This window comes from Amblyraja radiata, chromosome 40 (assembly GCF_010909765.2).
Source record: "Amblyraja radiata isolate CabotCenter1 chromosome 40, sAmbRad1.1.pri, whole genome shotgun sequence".
NCBI classification, from domain to species: domain Eukaryota; kingdom Metazoa; phylum Chordata; class Chondrichthyes; order Rajiformes; family Rajidae; genus Amblyraja; species Amblyraja radiata.
The window spans coordinates 9,123,227-9,139,403 of NC_045995.1; the positions used below are offsets into that span (position 1 = coordinate 9,123,227).

Below are 16,177 nucleotides of genomic sequence, written 5' to 3' on the forward strand. Positions count from 1 at the left end.
CAGATTCAGATTCAGATTCAGATTCAGATTCAGGTTGCTACAGTATACAATGCTTGTATACTCTGGGATTTAGAAGGACGAGAGGGGGGTCTTATTGAAATATATAAGATTAGACGCAGGAAACATGTTCCCGATGTTGGGGGAGTCCAGAACCAGAGGCCACACAGTTTAAGAATAAGGGGTAAGGCCATTAAGAACGGAGATGAGGAAAAATTTTTCCACACAGAGGGTTGTGAATTTGCGGAATTCTCTGCCTCAGAAGGCAGTGGAGGCCAATTCTCTGTATGCTTCACGCCGGTGTGAATTCCAATCAGCTGGTCTGTAAACGACTACCACAGTTATGATAGGGACTAACTCCAGAACAGCTACTCCCAAATTACTCCCGCCCAGTTTGTTATCAACGCACTGACTCCCACAACTATCTCCACTACACCTCTTCCCACACTGCTTGCTGCAAATACTCCATCCTCTAATCCAAACGCCTCCGTTTACGTCGCATCTGCGCCCCACGCTGAAGTGTTCCATACCAGGACATTCCAGATGCGATCAATCTTTAGGGAACCGGGGTAACCCCTCTCCCATCAAATATGTGGCCCTCACTCGTTTCTCCTCGTTCCCCCGCAGATCCGCTCTTGCTTCCCCTCCACCTAGTGGCAACAGAGAACAGATTCTCCCTAGTTCTTACCTTTCATCCCACCAGCCGTCACGTACAACACATTATCCTCCGACATTTTCGCCAACCCAACACTAGTCTCATCTTCCCATTCCACCCGTTTCCACTTTCCGCAGAGACCGCAACTCCCTGGTTAATCCATCCCTTCCGACCCAACCCAACCTCTCCTCAGGTTCTTCCCCAACAACCGCATGAGATACAACACCTGTCCCGATTCGGAAAAGGGGAGATGCAACGAGACCTGGGTGTCATGGTACACCAGTCATTGAAAGTAGCCAAGGTACACAAAAAAGCTGGAGAAACTCAGCGGGTGCAGCAGCATCTATGGAGCGAAGGAAAAAGGCAACGTTTTGGGCCGAAACCCTTCTTCAGACTGATCGGGGGTGGGGAGGCGGGGAGAAGAAAGGAAAAAGGAGGAGGAGGCGGAAGGATGGGGGATGGGAGGAGACAGCCCGAGGGCTGAAGAAGGGGAGGAGACGGCAAGGACTAACAAAATTGGGAGAATTCAATGTTCATGCCCGCAGGATGCAGACAGCCCAAGCGGAATATGAGGTGCTGTTCCTCCAATTTCCGGTGTTGCTCGCTCTGGCCATGGAGGAGACCCAGGACAGAGAGGTCGGATTCGGAGTGGGAGGGGGAGTTGAAGTGCTGAGCCACCAGGAGGTTAGGTAGGTTCTTGCGGACCGAGCGGAGGTGTTCGGCGAAACGATCGCCTAGCCTCCGATTGGTCTCACCGATGTAGATCAGCTGACATCTAGAGCAGCGGATGCAGTAGATGAGGTTGGAGGAGATGCAGGTGAACCTCTGTCGCACCTGGAACGACTGCTTGGGTCCTTGAATGGAGTCGAGGGGGGAGGTAAAGGGACAGGTGTTGCATTTCTTGCGGTTGCAACGGAAAGTGCCCGGGGAGGGGGTGGTACGGGAGATAAGGGAAGAATTTACAAGGTAGTTACGGAGGGAGCGGTCTTTGCGGAAGGCAGACATAGGGGGAGATGGGAAGATGTGGCGAGTGGTGGGGTCACGTTGGAGGTGGCGGAAATGGCGGAGGATTATTTGTTGTATTTGCCGGCTGGTGGGGTGAAAGATGAGGACTAGGGGGACTCTGCCCTTGTTGCGAGTGGGGGTATGGGGAGAGAGAGCAGTGTTGCGGGGTATGGACGAGACCCTGGTGCGAGCCTCATCTATGGTGGAGGAGGGGCATCCCCGTTCCCTGAAGAATGAGGACATTTCAGATGCCCTGGTGTTGAACGCCTCATCCTGGGAGCAGATTCGGCGCAGACGGAGGAATTGGGAGTGGGGGATGGTGTCCTTACAGGAAGCAGGGTGGGAAGAAGTGTAGTCCAGATAGCCATGGGAGTCAGTAGATTTATAGTGGATGTCGGTCAGAAGTCTATCACCTGCAATGGAGATAGTGAGGTCAAGGAATGGTAGGGAAGCGTCTGAAATAGTCCAGGTATATTTGAGAGCCGGATGGAAGTTAGTGGTGAAGTGGATGAAGTCAGTCAGTTGTGTGTGGGTGCAGGAGGTGGCCCCAAAGCAGTCGTCAATGTAACGGAGGTAGAGGTCGGGGATGGAGCCCTGGTATGTATTGAACAAGCATTGCTCGACGTAACCGACAAAGAGGCAGGCGTAGCTGGGTCCCATGTGTGTGCCCATAGCTACACCTTGTATTTGGAGGAAATGGGAGGAGTCGAACGTGATGTTATTGAGGGTAATAAGGACCAGCTCCGCTAGGCGGAGGAGAGTATCAGTGGCCGGGTATAGGTTGCTCTTCTGGTCGAGGAAGAACCGGAGGGCTTTGAGACCATCCTGGTGGGGGATGGAGGTGTAGAGTGACTGGACATCCATGGTGAAGATGAGGGGGTGAGGGCCTAGAGAGTGGAATGCGCGGAGGCGGCGGAGAGTGTCAGAGGTGTCTTGAACGTAGGTAGTAAACGATTTAACCAAGGGGGATAGTGTGGAGTCAAGGTATGTGGAAACGAGTTCGGTGGGGCACGAACAGGCAGAGACAATGGGTCTACCGGGACAGTCAGGTTTGTGGATTTTGGGGAGAAGGTAAAATCGGGCCGTGCGGGGCTGGGGAACGATGAGGTTGGAGGCTCGGTCGGGCAGGGCATTGGAGTTGATGAAGTCGGTGATGGTGCTGGAGATGGTGGCCTGGTGCTCGTCAGTGGGGTCATGGTCCAGTGTTAAGTAGGAGGAGATGTCCGAGAGTTGGCGCGTGGCCTCAGCTTTGTAGAGATCGGCGCGCCAGACTACCACGGCACCTCCCTTGTCGGCTGGTTTGATAACCCAATCTGGGTTGTTGCGGAGTGAGTCGACGGCAGAACGTTCATGGGGGGAGAGATTGGAGTGAGACAGGGGAGTGGAGAAGTTGAGGCGGTTGATGTCGCTACGGCAGTTTTGGATGAAGAGTTCTAAAGCCGGAAGATGGCCACGAGGGGGGTTCCACGAGGCGGGGGTGCGTTGGAGACGGGATTGAAAGTAGCCATGCCGGTGCAGCAGGCAGTGAAGAAATCGAATGGTATGTTGGCATTCATAGCAAAATGATTTGAGTATAGGAGCAGGGAGGTTCTACTGCAGTTGTACAGGGTCTTTGTGCGACCACACCTGATGTATTGCGTACAGTTTTTGTCAGCCATGATCATATTGAATGGCGGTGCAGGCTCGAAGGGCCGAATGGCCTACTCATGCACCTATTTTCTATGTTTCTATGTTTCTATTTCCCTATAACTTCACCTTCGGCTCGGTCCAGGGACCTCGACAGCCCTTTCTGGTTTGGTAGAGATTTATTTGGCCCTACTTCAAGCTCATCTACTATATTCGTTGTTCAAGATGTGGACTGTTATACATCGGCGAGGCCAAACGTAGACTGGGCGACCGTTTCACTGAACACCTTCACTCAGTCCAGGTGAACCTGCCTGGTCTCCCGGTTGCTAAACACTTTAGTTCTCCTTCCCATTCCCATATTGACCTTCCTGTCCCAGGTCTCCTCCATTGTCAGAGAGGGGCTAAACGCATATTGGAAGAACACCATCCCATATTTCGCTTGGGCAGCTATACTAAAGATACCACTACAGCACAGTGGTATGAATATTGATTTCGCTAAAGTCAAGTCACCCCGACATTCCCTCTCTCTCTATTTTGCGAACCCGCCCCCTCACAGTTTCTGCCCAACAATATTATATTCCATTCACCCGACGTCTGCAATATATCGACAAAACAATTGTTCATTAAAATAATTTATTATTATCAGTGTTATATCTTTCAATATAGTCTATTAAATAAAACTTAAACTTTCAACTTCCTAATTAATTCATCTTATTCTTCCTCTTCACCCCGTCTCTCCATGTCGGCGGAATCCACGGCCACCTCCTGGTAGTCCTTCTCCAGCGACGCCATGTCCTCCCGCGCGTCCTGGAACTCCCCTTCCTCCAGCCCCTCTCCCACGTACCAGTGGACAAAGGCCCGCTTGGCGTACATCTTGTCGAACTTGAGGTTGAGGCGGGACCAGGCCATGGAGATGGCGGTGGTGTTGCTCAGCATGCAGAGGGCACGTTGTACCTTGGCCAGGTCGCCCCCCGGCACCACAGTCGGGGGCTGGTAGTTGATGCCCACCTATGGCCGGAAGAAAAACATCTTATAATCAATTCTACTTGCAAAAAAAAACATGTTCCATTATCACTTTAATATGCGCCCAAATATTAACCAAACATCGTTTAGTAGAACCTTACGATTCCCTAAAATAAATCTCAGGCTGTAAGTATTCTCTGGATAGCCATCAACGCCGCAAGTTCCGATATGCGTGTTAGAGCCATGAGGGTATGGAGCTGTGCAGATGGGAAACATGCCCTTCCAACCACCTTGTCCATGCCCCAAGAGTTGACATGTTGGGCTCGTCTCATTTACCTGTGGCTGGCCTTAATCTCAAAAACCAATCGTATCCACATGTTTTGGGATTTACTATATGTACCTAACTTCCAGAATGCATTCAGATGCAGTGAAGAAAGCTAATGGAATGTTGGCCTTCATAACAAGAGGATTTCAGTATAGGAGTAAAGAGGTTCTTCTGCAGTTGTATTGGGCTCTGGTGAGACCACATCTGGAGTATTGTGTACAGTTTTGGTCTCCTAATTTGAGGAAGGACATCCTTGTGATTGAGGCAGTGCAGCGTAGGTTCACGAGATTGATCCCTGGGATGGCGGGACAGTCATATGAGGAGAGATTGAAAATACTAGGCTTGTATTCACTGGAGTTTAGCAGGATGAGGGGCGGATCTAATAGAAACATATAAAATTATAAAAGGACTGGTCAAGCTAGATGCAGGAAAAATGTTCCCAATGTTGGGCGAGTCCAGAACCAGGGGCCACACAGTCTTTGAATAAAGGGGAGATAATTTAAGACTGAGGTGAGAAGAAACTTTTTCACCCAGAGAGTTGTGAATTTAAGGAATTCCCTGCCACAGAGGGCAGTGGAGGCCAAGTCACTGGATGGATTTATGAGAGAGTTAGATAGAGCTCTAGGGGCGAGTGGAGTCAAGGGATATGGGGAGAAGGCAGGCACGGGTTATTGATAGGGGACGATCAGCCATGATCACAATGAATGGCGGTGCTGGATCGAAGTGCCGAATGGCCTCCTCCTGCACTATTTTCTATGTTTCTATGTTTCTATGAATTGGTCACACTCACCTTGAACCCGGTCGGGCACCAGTCCACGAACTGGATGGTGCGCTTGGTCTTGATGGTGGCGATGGAGGCGTTGACGTCCTTGGGCACCACGTCCCCGCGGTACAACATGCAGCACGACATGTACTTGCCCTGGCGGGGGTCGCACTTCACCATCTGGTTGGCCGGCTCGAAGCAGGCGTTGGTCAGTTGTGGAACGGACAGTTCCTCGTGGTAAGCCTTCTCGGCCGAAATAATGGGAGCGTAGGTGACGAGCGGGAAGTGGATGCGCGGGTAGGGGACCAGGTTGGTCTGGAACTCAGTCAGGTCCACGTTGAGGGCGCCGTCGAAGCGCAGCGAGGCGGTGATGGACGACACGATCTGCGCCAACAGGCGGTTGAGGTTGGTGTAGGTGGGGCGCTCGATGTCCAGGTTCCGCCGGCACACGTCGTAAATGGCCTCGTTGTCCACCATGAAGGCGCAGTCGGAGTGCTCCAGGGTGCAGTGGGTGACCAGCACCGCGTTGTAGGGCTCGACCACGGCGGTGGAGATCTGCGGCGCCGGGTAGACGGAAAACTCCAGCTTGGATTTCTTGCCGTAGTCCACGGAGAGTCTCTCCATGAGGAGGGAGGTGAAGCCCGAGCCGGTGCCGCCGCCGAAACTGTGGAAGATGAGGAACCCCTGGAGTCCGGTGCACAGATCGGCCTGAGGGCGGAGAAGGGGCAAAGCATCAATTCTTGATAGGGAAGGGGCGACGCGATAGGGTCATGTTGGTCTCTATAGCCGGCGCTGAGAGAGATAGTGCGGTGGGTATCTCAGTGATGAAGGGAGAGGTAGCAATGGGAATCCGGGAGCATCGTGGCCGCAGTACTCGGGAATGGACCGGTGTAACCGGATACATTGGCGCTGCACGCACGGGGAGCGTTGTACAAGAATTTGCATTCGCTCAGCAACCTACCAGCTTCCGGATGCGATCCAGGACCAGGTCCACGATCTCCTTGCCGATGGAGCAGTGGCCCCGGGCGTAGTTATTGGCCGCGTCCTCCTTGCCGGTGATGAGCTGCTCGGGGTGGAAGAGCTGGCGGTAGGTGCCGGTCCGCACCTCGTCTGCAGGGGGAGGGGAGGGGAGCACAGAAGCGTGAATTCACCATCGGCACACACTCCTCCATCCCCGCACGGGAGGGATTAAAGACACCGCCCTACATTCTCCGCACCCCCCCCCCCCCCCCACCTTACCGATCACCGTGGGCTCCAGGTCGATGAACACGGCCCTTGGTACGTGCTTGCCCGCCCCCGTCTCGCTAAAGAAGGTGTTGAACGAATCGTCGCCGCCTCCGATGGTCGAGTCGGTGGGCATCTGTCCATCCGGCTGGATCCCGTGCTCCAGGCAATACAACTCCCAGCAAGCGTTGCCAATCTGGACGCCAGCCTGGCCGATGTGGATTGAAATACACTCGCGCTGTTGGCGAGGGGAAACAGGCGGTGAGATGGACTCCACTTAGACTTGTTCAAAGCGCATTGATCGCGCACCGACCCACGCCCTATGTGAGCACCGTCTCAGTTCAACCCACCTCTACAGTTCGCGCACACACCACGCTGCATTCGCCTTTTGCACCCCTCGAATTCCCCGCAAATCCCCGCCCCGTGAGTACCCTGCGCCGTTCCCTCCCACCGTCGCCTCATTCCCGCTCAGCGTATCCATTCAGCCACTACGATCCCAATTCCCCGGGTGCGCTCTCCCTTTCCCCGTGTCCAGTCTCGAACACCAGTCCACGAATCTCCCCCCCCCCCCCCCCCCGTGGATCCCTCGCTCGGGTGGAACACGCGCGTCTCACGGGCATCCTCCCGCGCGCTCACCATGTTGCTCCGCTCGCGTGTTTCCAGAGACAGTGACGCAATGCGGCGCCGCTCCGGTATTTATACGGCCCCCGGGGATAGAACGTTAGCGCTGGGCCGAACGAGCGCTGACTGGTCAGTGAGAACAATGGCCTTGGTTGCCACAGGAAACAAACACATAAGGTTCCAAGGCGCTCATTGATGAATAATCCACAGTGTGTGACGTTGAAAGATGGACCTTCAGTGACGCAATCCATTGCCCGTTGTCATCTGCCAGATTACAATCCATCACTTGCCGCTAGAAATACAGCGGTCTGACCAAATGCCCCCAAGTGAAACCTAGCGCCACCTATTACACTTCCTCACCCAATGAAATAAACCATTCGTACATGAACCAGCTCCCCAGTGCCATAATGCAACGAGACCTGGGTGTCATGGTACACCAGTCATTGAAAGTAGGCATGCAGGTGCAGCAGGCAGTGAATAAAGCGAATGGTATGTTAGCATTCATAGCAAAAGGATTTGAGTATAGGAGCAGGGAGGTTCTACTGCAGTTGTACAGTGTCATGGTGAGACCACACCTGTAGTATTGTGTACAGTTTTGGTCTCCAAATCTGAGGAACGACATTCTTGCCTTAGAGGGAGTAAAGAGAAGGTTCACCAGACTGATTCCTGGGATGTCAGGACTTTCATATGAAGAAAGACTGGATAGACTCGGCTTGTACTCCCTAGAATTTAGAATATTGAGGGGGATCTTATAGAAACGTACAAAATTCTTAAGGGATTGGACAGGCTAGATGCAGGAAGATTGTTCCCGATGTTGGGGAAGTCCAGGACAAAGGGGTCACAGTTTAAGGATAAAGGGGAAATCCTCACCGAGATGAGAAAAACATTTTTTACACAGAGAGTGGCGAATCTCTGGAACTCTCTCCCACAGAAGGTAGTTGAGGCCAGTCCATTGGCTATATTTAAGAGGGAGTTAGATGTGGCCCTTGTGGCTAAAGGGATCAGGGGGTATGGAGAGAAGGCAGGTACAGGATACTGAGTTGGATGATCAACCAAGATCATATTGAATGGCGGTGAAGGCTCGAAGAGCCGAATGGCCTACTCCTGCACCTATTATCTATGTTTCCATGTTTCTATAATCTACTAGATTCCAATCTATCACTTGCCGCTGGACATACAGCCTTGGACTTGGAGGAAGTGGGAGGACTCAAAGGTGATTTTTTTGAGTGTGAGGACCAGCTTCACTAGACGGAGCGAGTGTTAGTAAAGATAAATTCGTTGGTTCTGCGGTCGAGGGAGAAACGGAGAACTTTAAGGCCTTCCTGGTGGGGGGTGGAGGAGTACAGTGGCTGAACGTCCATAGTAAAGATGTGGGATTGGGGGCTTCGAAAGCGGAAGTCAAGGTTTCAAGGTCATTCAAGAGACGGAGGGTATGTGAGGTATTTTAGACATAGGTCGGGAGAGATTGGACCAGGGAAGCTAGGATGGATTCGAGGTAGGTGGAAATCATTCCCGTGGGACAGGAGCAGGCAGGAACAATGGGTCTGTCAGGGCAGTTGTGTTTGAGGATTTTGGAGATAAGGTACAAACGGGCAGTGCTTGGTCTTCTAATTCCCGTGGTCTATTTCTGGGCCTGTAGCACAATGCAGCATGGTGACCATCATCTCCTTTTCATTTCTCTGCTTCAGTCATATAGCCTGGCGGCACAGACAGAGTGCAATGCTGCGGCTATATCGGCCGCCGACGCTGCCACATTTGTAATATGTCCAAGTACTGAGTATAGAAGTTGGGAGGTCATGTTGCAGTTGCATAAGACGTTGGTGAGATCGCATTTAGAATATTGTGTGTACTTCTGGGCACCGTGTATAGGGAAGATATTGTCGTGCTTGAAAGGGTTCAGAGTAGATTTACGAGGATTCTGCCAGGACTAGAAGGTCTGATCTATATGGAGAGGTTGAGTAGGCTGGGTCTCTATTACTTGGACCGCAGGATGATAAGGGGTGATCTTATAGAGGTGTGTAATATCATGAGAGGAATAGATGGGGTTCATACACACAATCTCTTGCCCAGAGTAGGGGAATAGAAGACAAGAGGACATAGGTTCACGGTGAAGGGGATAGATTTAATAGGAATCTGGGGAGTAACTTTTTCACACAAAGGGTGGTGGATGTATGGACCAAGCTGCCAGAGGAGGATGGGACTATCCCAAAGTTTGAAAAACAGTTGGTAAGAGACACGGATAGGACAGGTTTAGAGGGATATGGACCAAGCGCAGGCAGGTGGGACTAGTGTAGCCGATGTTGGCAAGTTGGGCAGAAGGACCTGTTTCCACATTGTATCAATCTATGACTATGATTCTACAAGGAAAAACATTTTGAAATAGTCGGCACGGCGGCATAGTGGTGGATTTGCTGCCTAATACATGAGGGGGGAAAGAGTAACGAGAGAGAGAGAGATTTGTACCCCTCAGGAATCAAAGCAGTCAACTCTATGTGAAGCCACGGGAGACGGATAAGAACCTGAATTAGTATTTCTCCTCTGTATTTACCGGGGGGGAAGACAGGAGAACGGAGGAACTAGGGGCAGTCAATGGAAGTATCTTGAGAGCAGTCAGTGTTCCGGTCGAAGTGGCACTGAAGGTACTATCGTGTATGAAGGGAGTTAAATCTCCATGGCCTGGTCAGATATTATTCCGACCACATTTACGGAAACCAGAGAGGAAATTGCGGGAGCTTTGGTTGAGATTTTCGAGTCGGCTTCATATTCAGGACAGGTGCTGGGAGACTGTAGGTTGGTCAATGTTGTGTATTTCTTTCAAGAAGGGCTACAGGGAAACTGCTGGGAATTATTGGCCAGTGAGCTTAAGATCTGTAGTTGGAAAGTTACTAGAGAATATTCTGAGGGATATGATATACAGGCATTTAGAAACATAGAAATATAGAAAATAGGTGCAGGAGTAGGCCATTCGGCCCTTCGAGCCTGCACCGCCATCAATATGATCGTGGCTGATCATCCAACTCGGTATCCTGTACCTGCCTTCTCTCCATACCCCCTGATCCCTTTAGCCACAAGGGCCACATCTAACTCCCTCTTAAATATAGCCAATGAACTGTTGCCTCAACTACATTCTGTGGCAGAGAATTCCACAGATTCACCACTCTCTGTGTGTGAAAAAAAAATGTTTTTCTCAACTCGGTCCTAAAAGTCTTCCCCTTAATCCTTAAACTGTATGTGGCCCCTTGATCTGGACTTCCCCAACATCGGGAACAATCTTCCTGCATCTAGCCTGTCCATCCCCTTAAGAATTTTGTAAGTTTCTATAAGATCCCCCCTCAATCTTCTAAATTCTAGCGAGTACAAGCCGAGTCTATCCAGTCTTTCTTCATATGAAAGTCCTGCCATCCCAGGAATCAGTCTGGTGAACCTTCTCTATTGCAAGAATGTCCTTCCTCAGATTGAGGTAACTTTGCCCGGGGCTTTGTCCGGGGCCTCGGATGAAGAAGGGTTTCGGCCCGAAATATTGCCTATTTCCTTCGCCCCATAGATGCTGCTGCACCCGCTGAGTTTCTCCAGCATTTTTGTCTACCTCGGATGAAGACCTCGACGACAGAGGCTCGGATGTCCAGGAGTGTTTGGCGTTCGGACACCAGGATTCCGGACGGCCAGACGGGAGACGGTGGGCAGCCTAACACAACGGCACGGCCAACTTGTGTTTGTAACCCCGGCATTCCCCCTCTCTAGTTTGTCAACCCGCCCATCACCACCCCCTCCCAGTTGCTGTCAAACAACGTTTTTTTCCATACAGATGTATTTTCCACACATCTGGAGTATTGTGTACGGATTCGAACCTGCCTGCCCCTGACCATTCCGTCCTGTCGTCTTCCCGGATATCACCTCAGCCTTCTGTCCCCGACCACGGCCTTCGTCCCGTACCTCCTGGTTTCTGTCTGCCTCTCTCCTGGGCTGTTTGGTGTATCCCTGCAACGGCTCCTCGACTTCCTGCCTGGCTTCGACTCTGCTTTCGTCTGTCCCTCGCTGGTTTGTTTGCATCGTGTGTTGGATCTCCTGGTTACCGGACCTTCCGCTACCGCGACTACGTCTCCTGCCTGCCCCTCTTCGGAACCCTCGCTCAATCCTGAGCCTCTGTGTGAGTACGGTGTACCAATTCCTGTGTTACTACTCTGTGTTACAGTATCGTAATAACGTTCATTACCAACTATACCTGCCTGATTCTGTGCTGCTATTGGGTCCAAGCTATACCCGTTACAGTACAATCTGGCCAACAATGGACTCGGCGCACACAACGTCTCCGTCAAACCGCTTCGAGAGGATTGAGCACACGCTCCTGCAGCACGAAGCTATGCTCACTGCCTCCAACTCCGAGGTTCGACAGGCTGTGTCAAACCAAGAGCAAGCATTGGTTGCATTAGCCACCCAGGTCCAACAGCTGACGACCACCCTCGCCCAGGCTACACCCCATGCTTCGCCTCCGGCTCCGACAGCGGAACCCCGGAGCGCTACGCTGGAGACCCGGAGGGCTGCAACCCATTCATCACGCACTGTTCCATTCTCTTCGCCCTACAGCCCTACACCTTCGCCCAGGAAGCGGCGAGAGTGGCGTTTACCATTAATCACCTGACTGGCAGAGCTCGGCTGTGGGGAACGGCTGAATGGGAGCGACGCATGCCGGCTTGCTCCTCTTTCCAGGCCTTCGCCGCGGAGCTTCGCAAGGTGTTCGGTGAGGTTTCGATGGGTCCGGACGCTGCGGGAGGTCTGCTGGGGTTGAGCCAGGGAAACCAGAGCGTCGCTGACTTCGCCATCGACTTTCGCACCAGGGCCCGTCAGAGTGATTGGAACGCCCCGGCCCAGTGTGACGCTTTCTTGCTGGGCTTGAATGACTTTATCAAGGATGAGTTGGTGTCCCACGACCTTCCTTCTTCTCTGGATGGGCTTATCGAGCTAACGACCCGTCTGGACCGGCGCATCCTGGCGAGACGTCGGGAGACGCGACAGGGACAGGCGGACCGCCAGCTATCCACCCAAGCTCGTTTTCCTCCGGAGACTGGACTACCCTCGTCGGGGCAACCGTCGAGGCAACCCGAACCCATGCCGGTGGGTCGCACCAGTCTCACCCCCGAGGAACGGGAACGTCGGTGTCGGGGGAACCTCTGTCTCTACTGTGGCCTGGCGGGTCATTACATCTCCAAGTGTCCAGTAAAAGGCCAGACTCACCAGTAGCGGAGGAATTACTGTTGAGTCGAACCTCTGAACTTTCCTCTGCCCGACGCCCTCTTTGTCATGCCCGTCTGCTGTTGTCTGATGGTTCTCACACCCTCGTGGACCCTTAATAGACTCTGGTTGTGACATTAATCTTATGGACATGGAACTAGCCCGCCAGCTAGGCATCAGTTGTGTTACCCTGCCTAAACCTGTTCCCGCCAACGCCCTCGACGGCCATCTCCTGGGGACTGTTTCTCACCAGACGGTCCCAGTGCGCATGCTCCTGTCTGGTAATCACCATGAGACCATCCAGTTCCACATCCTGCAGTCTCCCCGTCTTCCCCTCATCCTGGGTTACCCCTGGCTTCGGCGACACAACCCCAACATCGACTGGAGGACGGGGGTCATCTTGGGTTGGAGCCCTTCCTGCCACCAAGTGTGCCTGAAGCAAGCCTCAGCTCCTCAACCGGTCACCTGCTCCAGTTCTGCTCCAGATCTGACGGGGGTCCCAGCCGAGTACCATGACTTTGGGGAGGTTTTTAGCAAGTCTAGGGACACCTCCCTTCCTCCTCATCGGCCCTATGACTGCGCCATAGACCTCCTGCCTGGTTCCGCTCCTCCTAGGGGTCGCCTTTACTCCCTGTCTGCCCCTGAGAGAGGCGCCATGGAGAAATACATAAATGACTCCTTGGCTGCTGGTCTCATCCGTCCCTCCTCGTCTCCTGCTGGGGCTGGGTTCTTCTTCGTGGAGAAGGACAAATCTCTGCGTCCCTGCATAGATTACCGGGGGCTCAACGGCATCACGGTGAAGAATCGCTACCCTCTCCCACTCATCTCCTCTGCTTTCGAGCTCCTGGAGGGGGCCACCATCTTTTCGAAGTTGGATCTACGCAACGCCTACCACTTGGTCCGCATCAAAGAGGGAGATGAGTGGAAGACCGCCTTCAACACTCCCACGGGACATTATGAATACCTGGTGATGCCCTTTGGCCTCACCAACGCCCCGGCCGTCTTCCAGGCTTTGGTCAATGACGTTCTCAGAGACATGTTGAACAAGTACGTGTTCGTCTATCTTGATGACATCCTCATCTTTTCACGGACCAAGGAGGAACACGTACACCACATCCAGGCAGTTCTACATCGGCTCCTGGAGAACTCGCTCTTCGTTAAAGCTGAGAAGTGCGAGTTTCACTCGCCATCAGTCTCCTTCCTAGGATACATCGTTGGCCAAGGGAACATCAAGATGGACCCCGCCAAGGTCTCTGCTGTCACCACCTGGCCTGTTCCTGACTCCCGCAAGCAGCTCCAAAGGTTCCTGGGGTTCGCCAATTTTTACCGACGGTTAATCCGTGGCTACAGTACTGTGGCCGCGCCCCTCACGGCACTCACCTCCTCCAAGGTTCCGTTCCGGTGGTCTGCCGCGGCCGACGAAGCTTTTCAGACACTCAAGACACGATTTACATCGGCCCCCATCCTCCAAGTTCCGGACTCAGAGAGACAGTTCGTGGTGGAGGTAGACGCCTCCGACGTGGGGGTGGGAGCTGTTCTGTCCCAGCGGGCTGCCGGGGACCAGAAGCTCCATCCATGCGCTTTCTTCTCCCGACGCCTGACTCCTGCTGAGAGGAATGATGACATTGGCAACCGAGAACTGTTGGCGGTTAAGTTGGCGTTGGAGGAATGGCGTCACTGGCTGGAGGGAACCGAGCAGCCTTTCTTGGTTTGGACTGACCACAAGAACCTTAAATACCTCCAGTCAGCCAAGAGGCTCAACTCTCGTCAGGCCCGCTGGTCTCTCTTCCTCACCCGCTTCAACTTCTCCCTCTCCTACCGACCTGGGTCCCGCAACGTGAAGCCCGATGCCCTCCCTCGGCAGTTCTTGGCGAAGGAGGAGCCTGCTTCTGGCCCAAGACCATCCTCCCGTCCTCGCACAGGGTTGCCTCCCTCACATGGGAAGTGGAGGAGAAGGTCAAGGCGGCCTTGGAGAACCAGCCGGGACCCAGCGCATGCCCTCCTGATCGCATGTTTGTGGTTTCTGCCCTGCGGTCCGACGTCCTTCAGTGGGCTCACAGCTCTCGACTCGCCTGTCATCCCGGCATTCAGCGGACCAAGGAGATGGTGCTACGGAGGTTCTGGTGGGCATTGCTGGAGGGGGACACTCGGGAGTTTGTCAACGCCTGTCCCGTTTGCAACCAGCACAAGGTCTCACACCAAGCTCCTGCGGGTCATCTGCTTCCACTGCCTGTACCCCATCGACCATGGTCCCACATCTCCCTGGACTTCGTTACCGGCCTGCCCCCATCCAGTGGTCACACCACCATCCTGACCGTGGTCGATAGATTTAGCAAGATGGCTCACTTGGTGCCCCTGTCCAAGCTTCCGTCAGCCAAGGAAACTGCCGAGCTCATGTTACTCCACGTCTTCAGGCTCCATGGTCTCCCCGTCGATGTGGTCTCCGACCGGGGACCACAGTTTGCCTCTGTGTTCTGGAGGGAGTTCTGCACGCTTGTGGGGGCCACCGTGAGTCTGACGTCCGGATTTCAACCCCAGTCCAACGGCCAAACTGAGAGGAAGAATCAGGAGATGGAGACGGCGCTGCTGTGTATGGTGTTAAAGCATCCCTCCTCTTGGTCCCAGCAGTTGTTGTGGGTGGAGTACGCCCACAACACCCTGACAAGCTCGGCCACTGGGCTCTCCCCTTTCCAGTGTGCCTACGGGTTCCAGCCTCCACTGTTCCCGGCGCTGGAGAAAGAGGTTTCCTGCCCGTCCGTCCAGGCCTTCATTCGTCGCTGCCGCAGGACGTGGACCCAAGCCAGGGCGGCTCTTCTCCGCTCCGTGGACCGTTACGCCACGGCTGCCAACCGTCACCGCACCCAGGCCCCCACCTACCTCGCGGGCCAGAAGGTGTGGCTGTCGACCCGGGACCTTCCCTTGAGGGTGGAGTCCAAGAAGTTGGCACCCAAGTTCATCGGTCCCTTTGAGATCCAGAAGGTCATCAACGCAGCGGCTGTGCGGCTCAAGTTGCCTTGTTCCATGCGGGTCCATCCTACGTTCCACGGGTCCATCCTACGTTCCACGTGTGCAGAGTAAAGCCAGTCCGGGAGAGCTCCCTGGTCCCCGCAGTCCCTCCTCCTCCACCTTCTCGTCTCATCGACGGAGGCCCCGCCTTTACGGTGCACCGCCTCCTGCGCTCCCGCCGTCGCGGGAGGGGTCTCCAATACCTGGTCGATTGGGAGGGTTACGGTCCAGAGGAGATGTACTGGGTTCCTGCTCGACACATCCTGGACGCCTCCCTCATCAGGGAGTTTCACCGGCGACATCCCGACCAGCCGTCCAAGTCCGCCACTCCTAGAGGGGTCGCCGCCCCTGAGATTCTGTCTCCTCTTCCGTCTGCGGCTCGCAGTGACGACGAGACGGAGCTTTCCTCTGATGCTATGGAGCAGGATGCGGACATGGATGTCTCGCACGAATATTAGCGCTCCTCCGGTCCCCCTCCTCCCACCCAACTCTGCGTGGGATTGGGTTTATTTTTTTTATTATTTTTTGTTGCTGTTTTTGTTATGGGACGTCAGGAGCCGTCCCTTGAGGGGGGGGGGGGGGGGATTCTGTCACAAACTGCCCTCTCCTCATTCTCATCCACTTAACCTCCCAGTACTTTTCCACCGGTCCTCCTTCTCCTCACCTGCCTGCCTGCCACTCCCCTCTCATCAGCCCAACTCTCCTCACCTGTTGCACTCAGTTTCCTCTGATCACCAATTAACCGGTATATAGACTCTCCTCA

The 16,177-nt window shown here is 53.8% G+C and overlaps 1 protein-coding gene across 1 annotated transcript; it reads right to left on the reverse strand.

Annotated features, from left to right (window-relative positions):
- Positions 1–3,994: 3,994 nt before the first annotated feature.
- Positions 3,995–10,907, reverse strand: LOC116967583 (tubulin alpha-1C chain-like). Its single transcript, XM_033014197.1, has 5 exons — positions 10,779–10,907; positions 6,574–6,796; positions 6,296–6,444; positions 5,362–6,042; positions 3,995–4,291 (listed from the first exon to the last, which is right to left on the reverse strand). Exons 1-5 carry the CDS (start codon positions 10,905–10,907, stop codon positions 3,995–3,997), a joined length of 1,479 nt encoding a protein of 492 aa, XP_032870088.1.
- Between the last annotated feature and the right edge of the window lie 5,270 nt (positions 10,908–16,177).

Bases quoted from the DNA above. Each gene is read 5' to 3' on its own strand.
- LOC116967583 (XM_033014197.1), bottom strand. From the start codon at position 10,907: ATGCCGGGGTTACAAACACAAGTTGGCCGTGCCGTTGTGTTAGGCTGC. The intron at 6,043-6,295 runs GTAGGTTGCTGA...CTCCGCCCTCAG, and splicing joins TGGATCGCATCCGGAAGCTG to GCCGATCTGTGCACCGGACT. The intron at 4,292-5,361 runs GTGAGTGTGACC...TTCCGGCCATAG, and splicing joins GGTGCCCGACCGGGTTCAAG to GTGGGCATCAACTACCAGCC.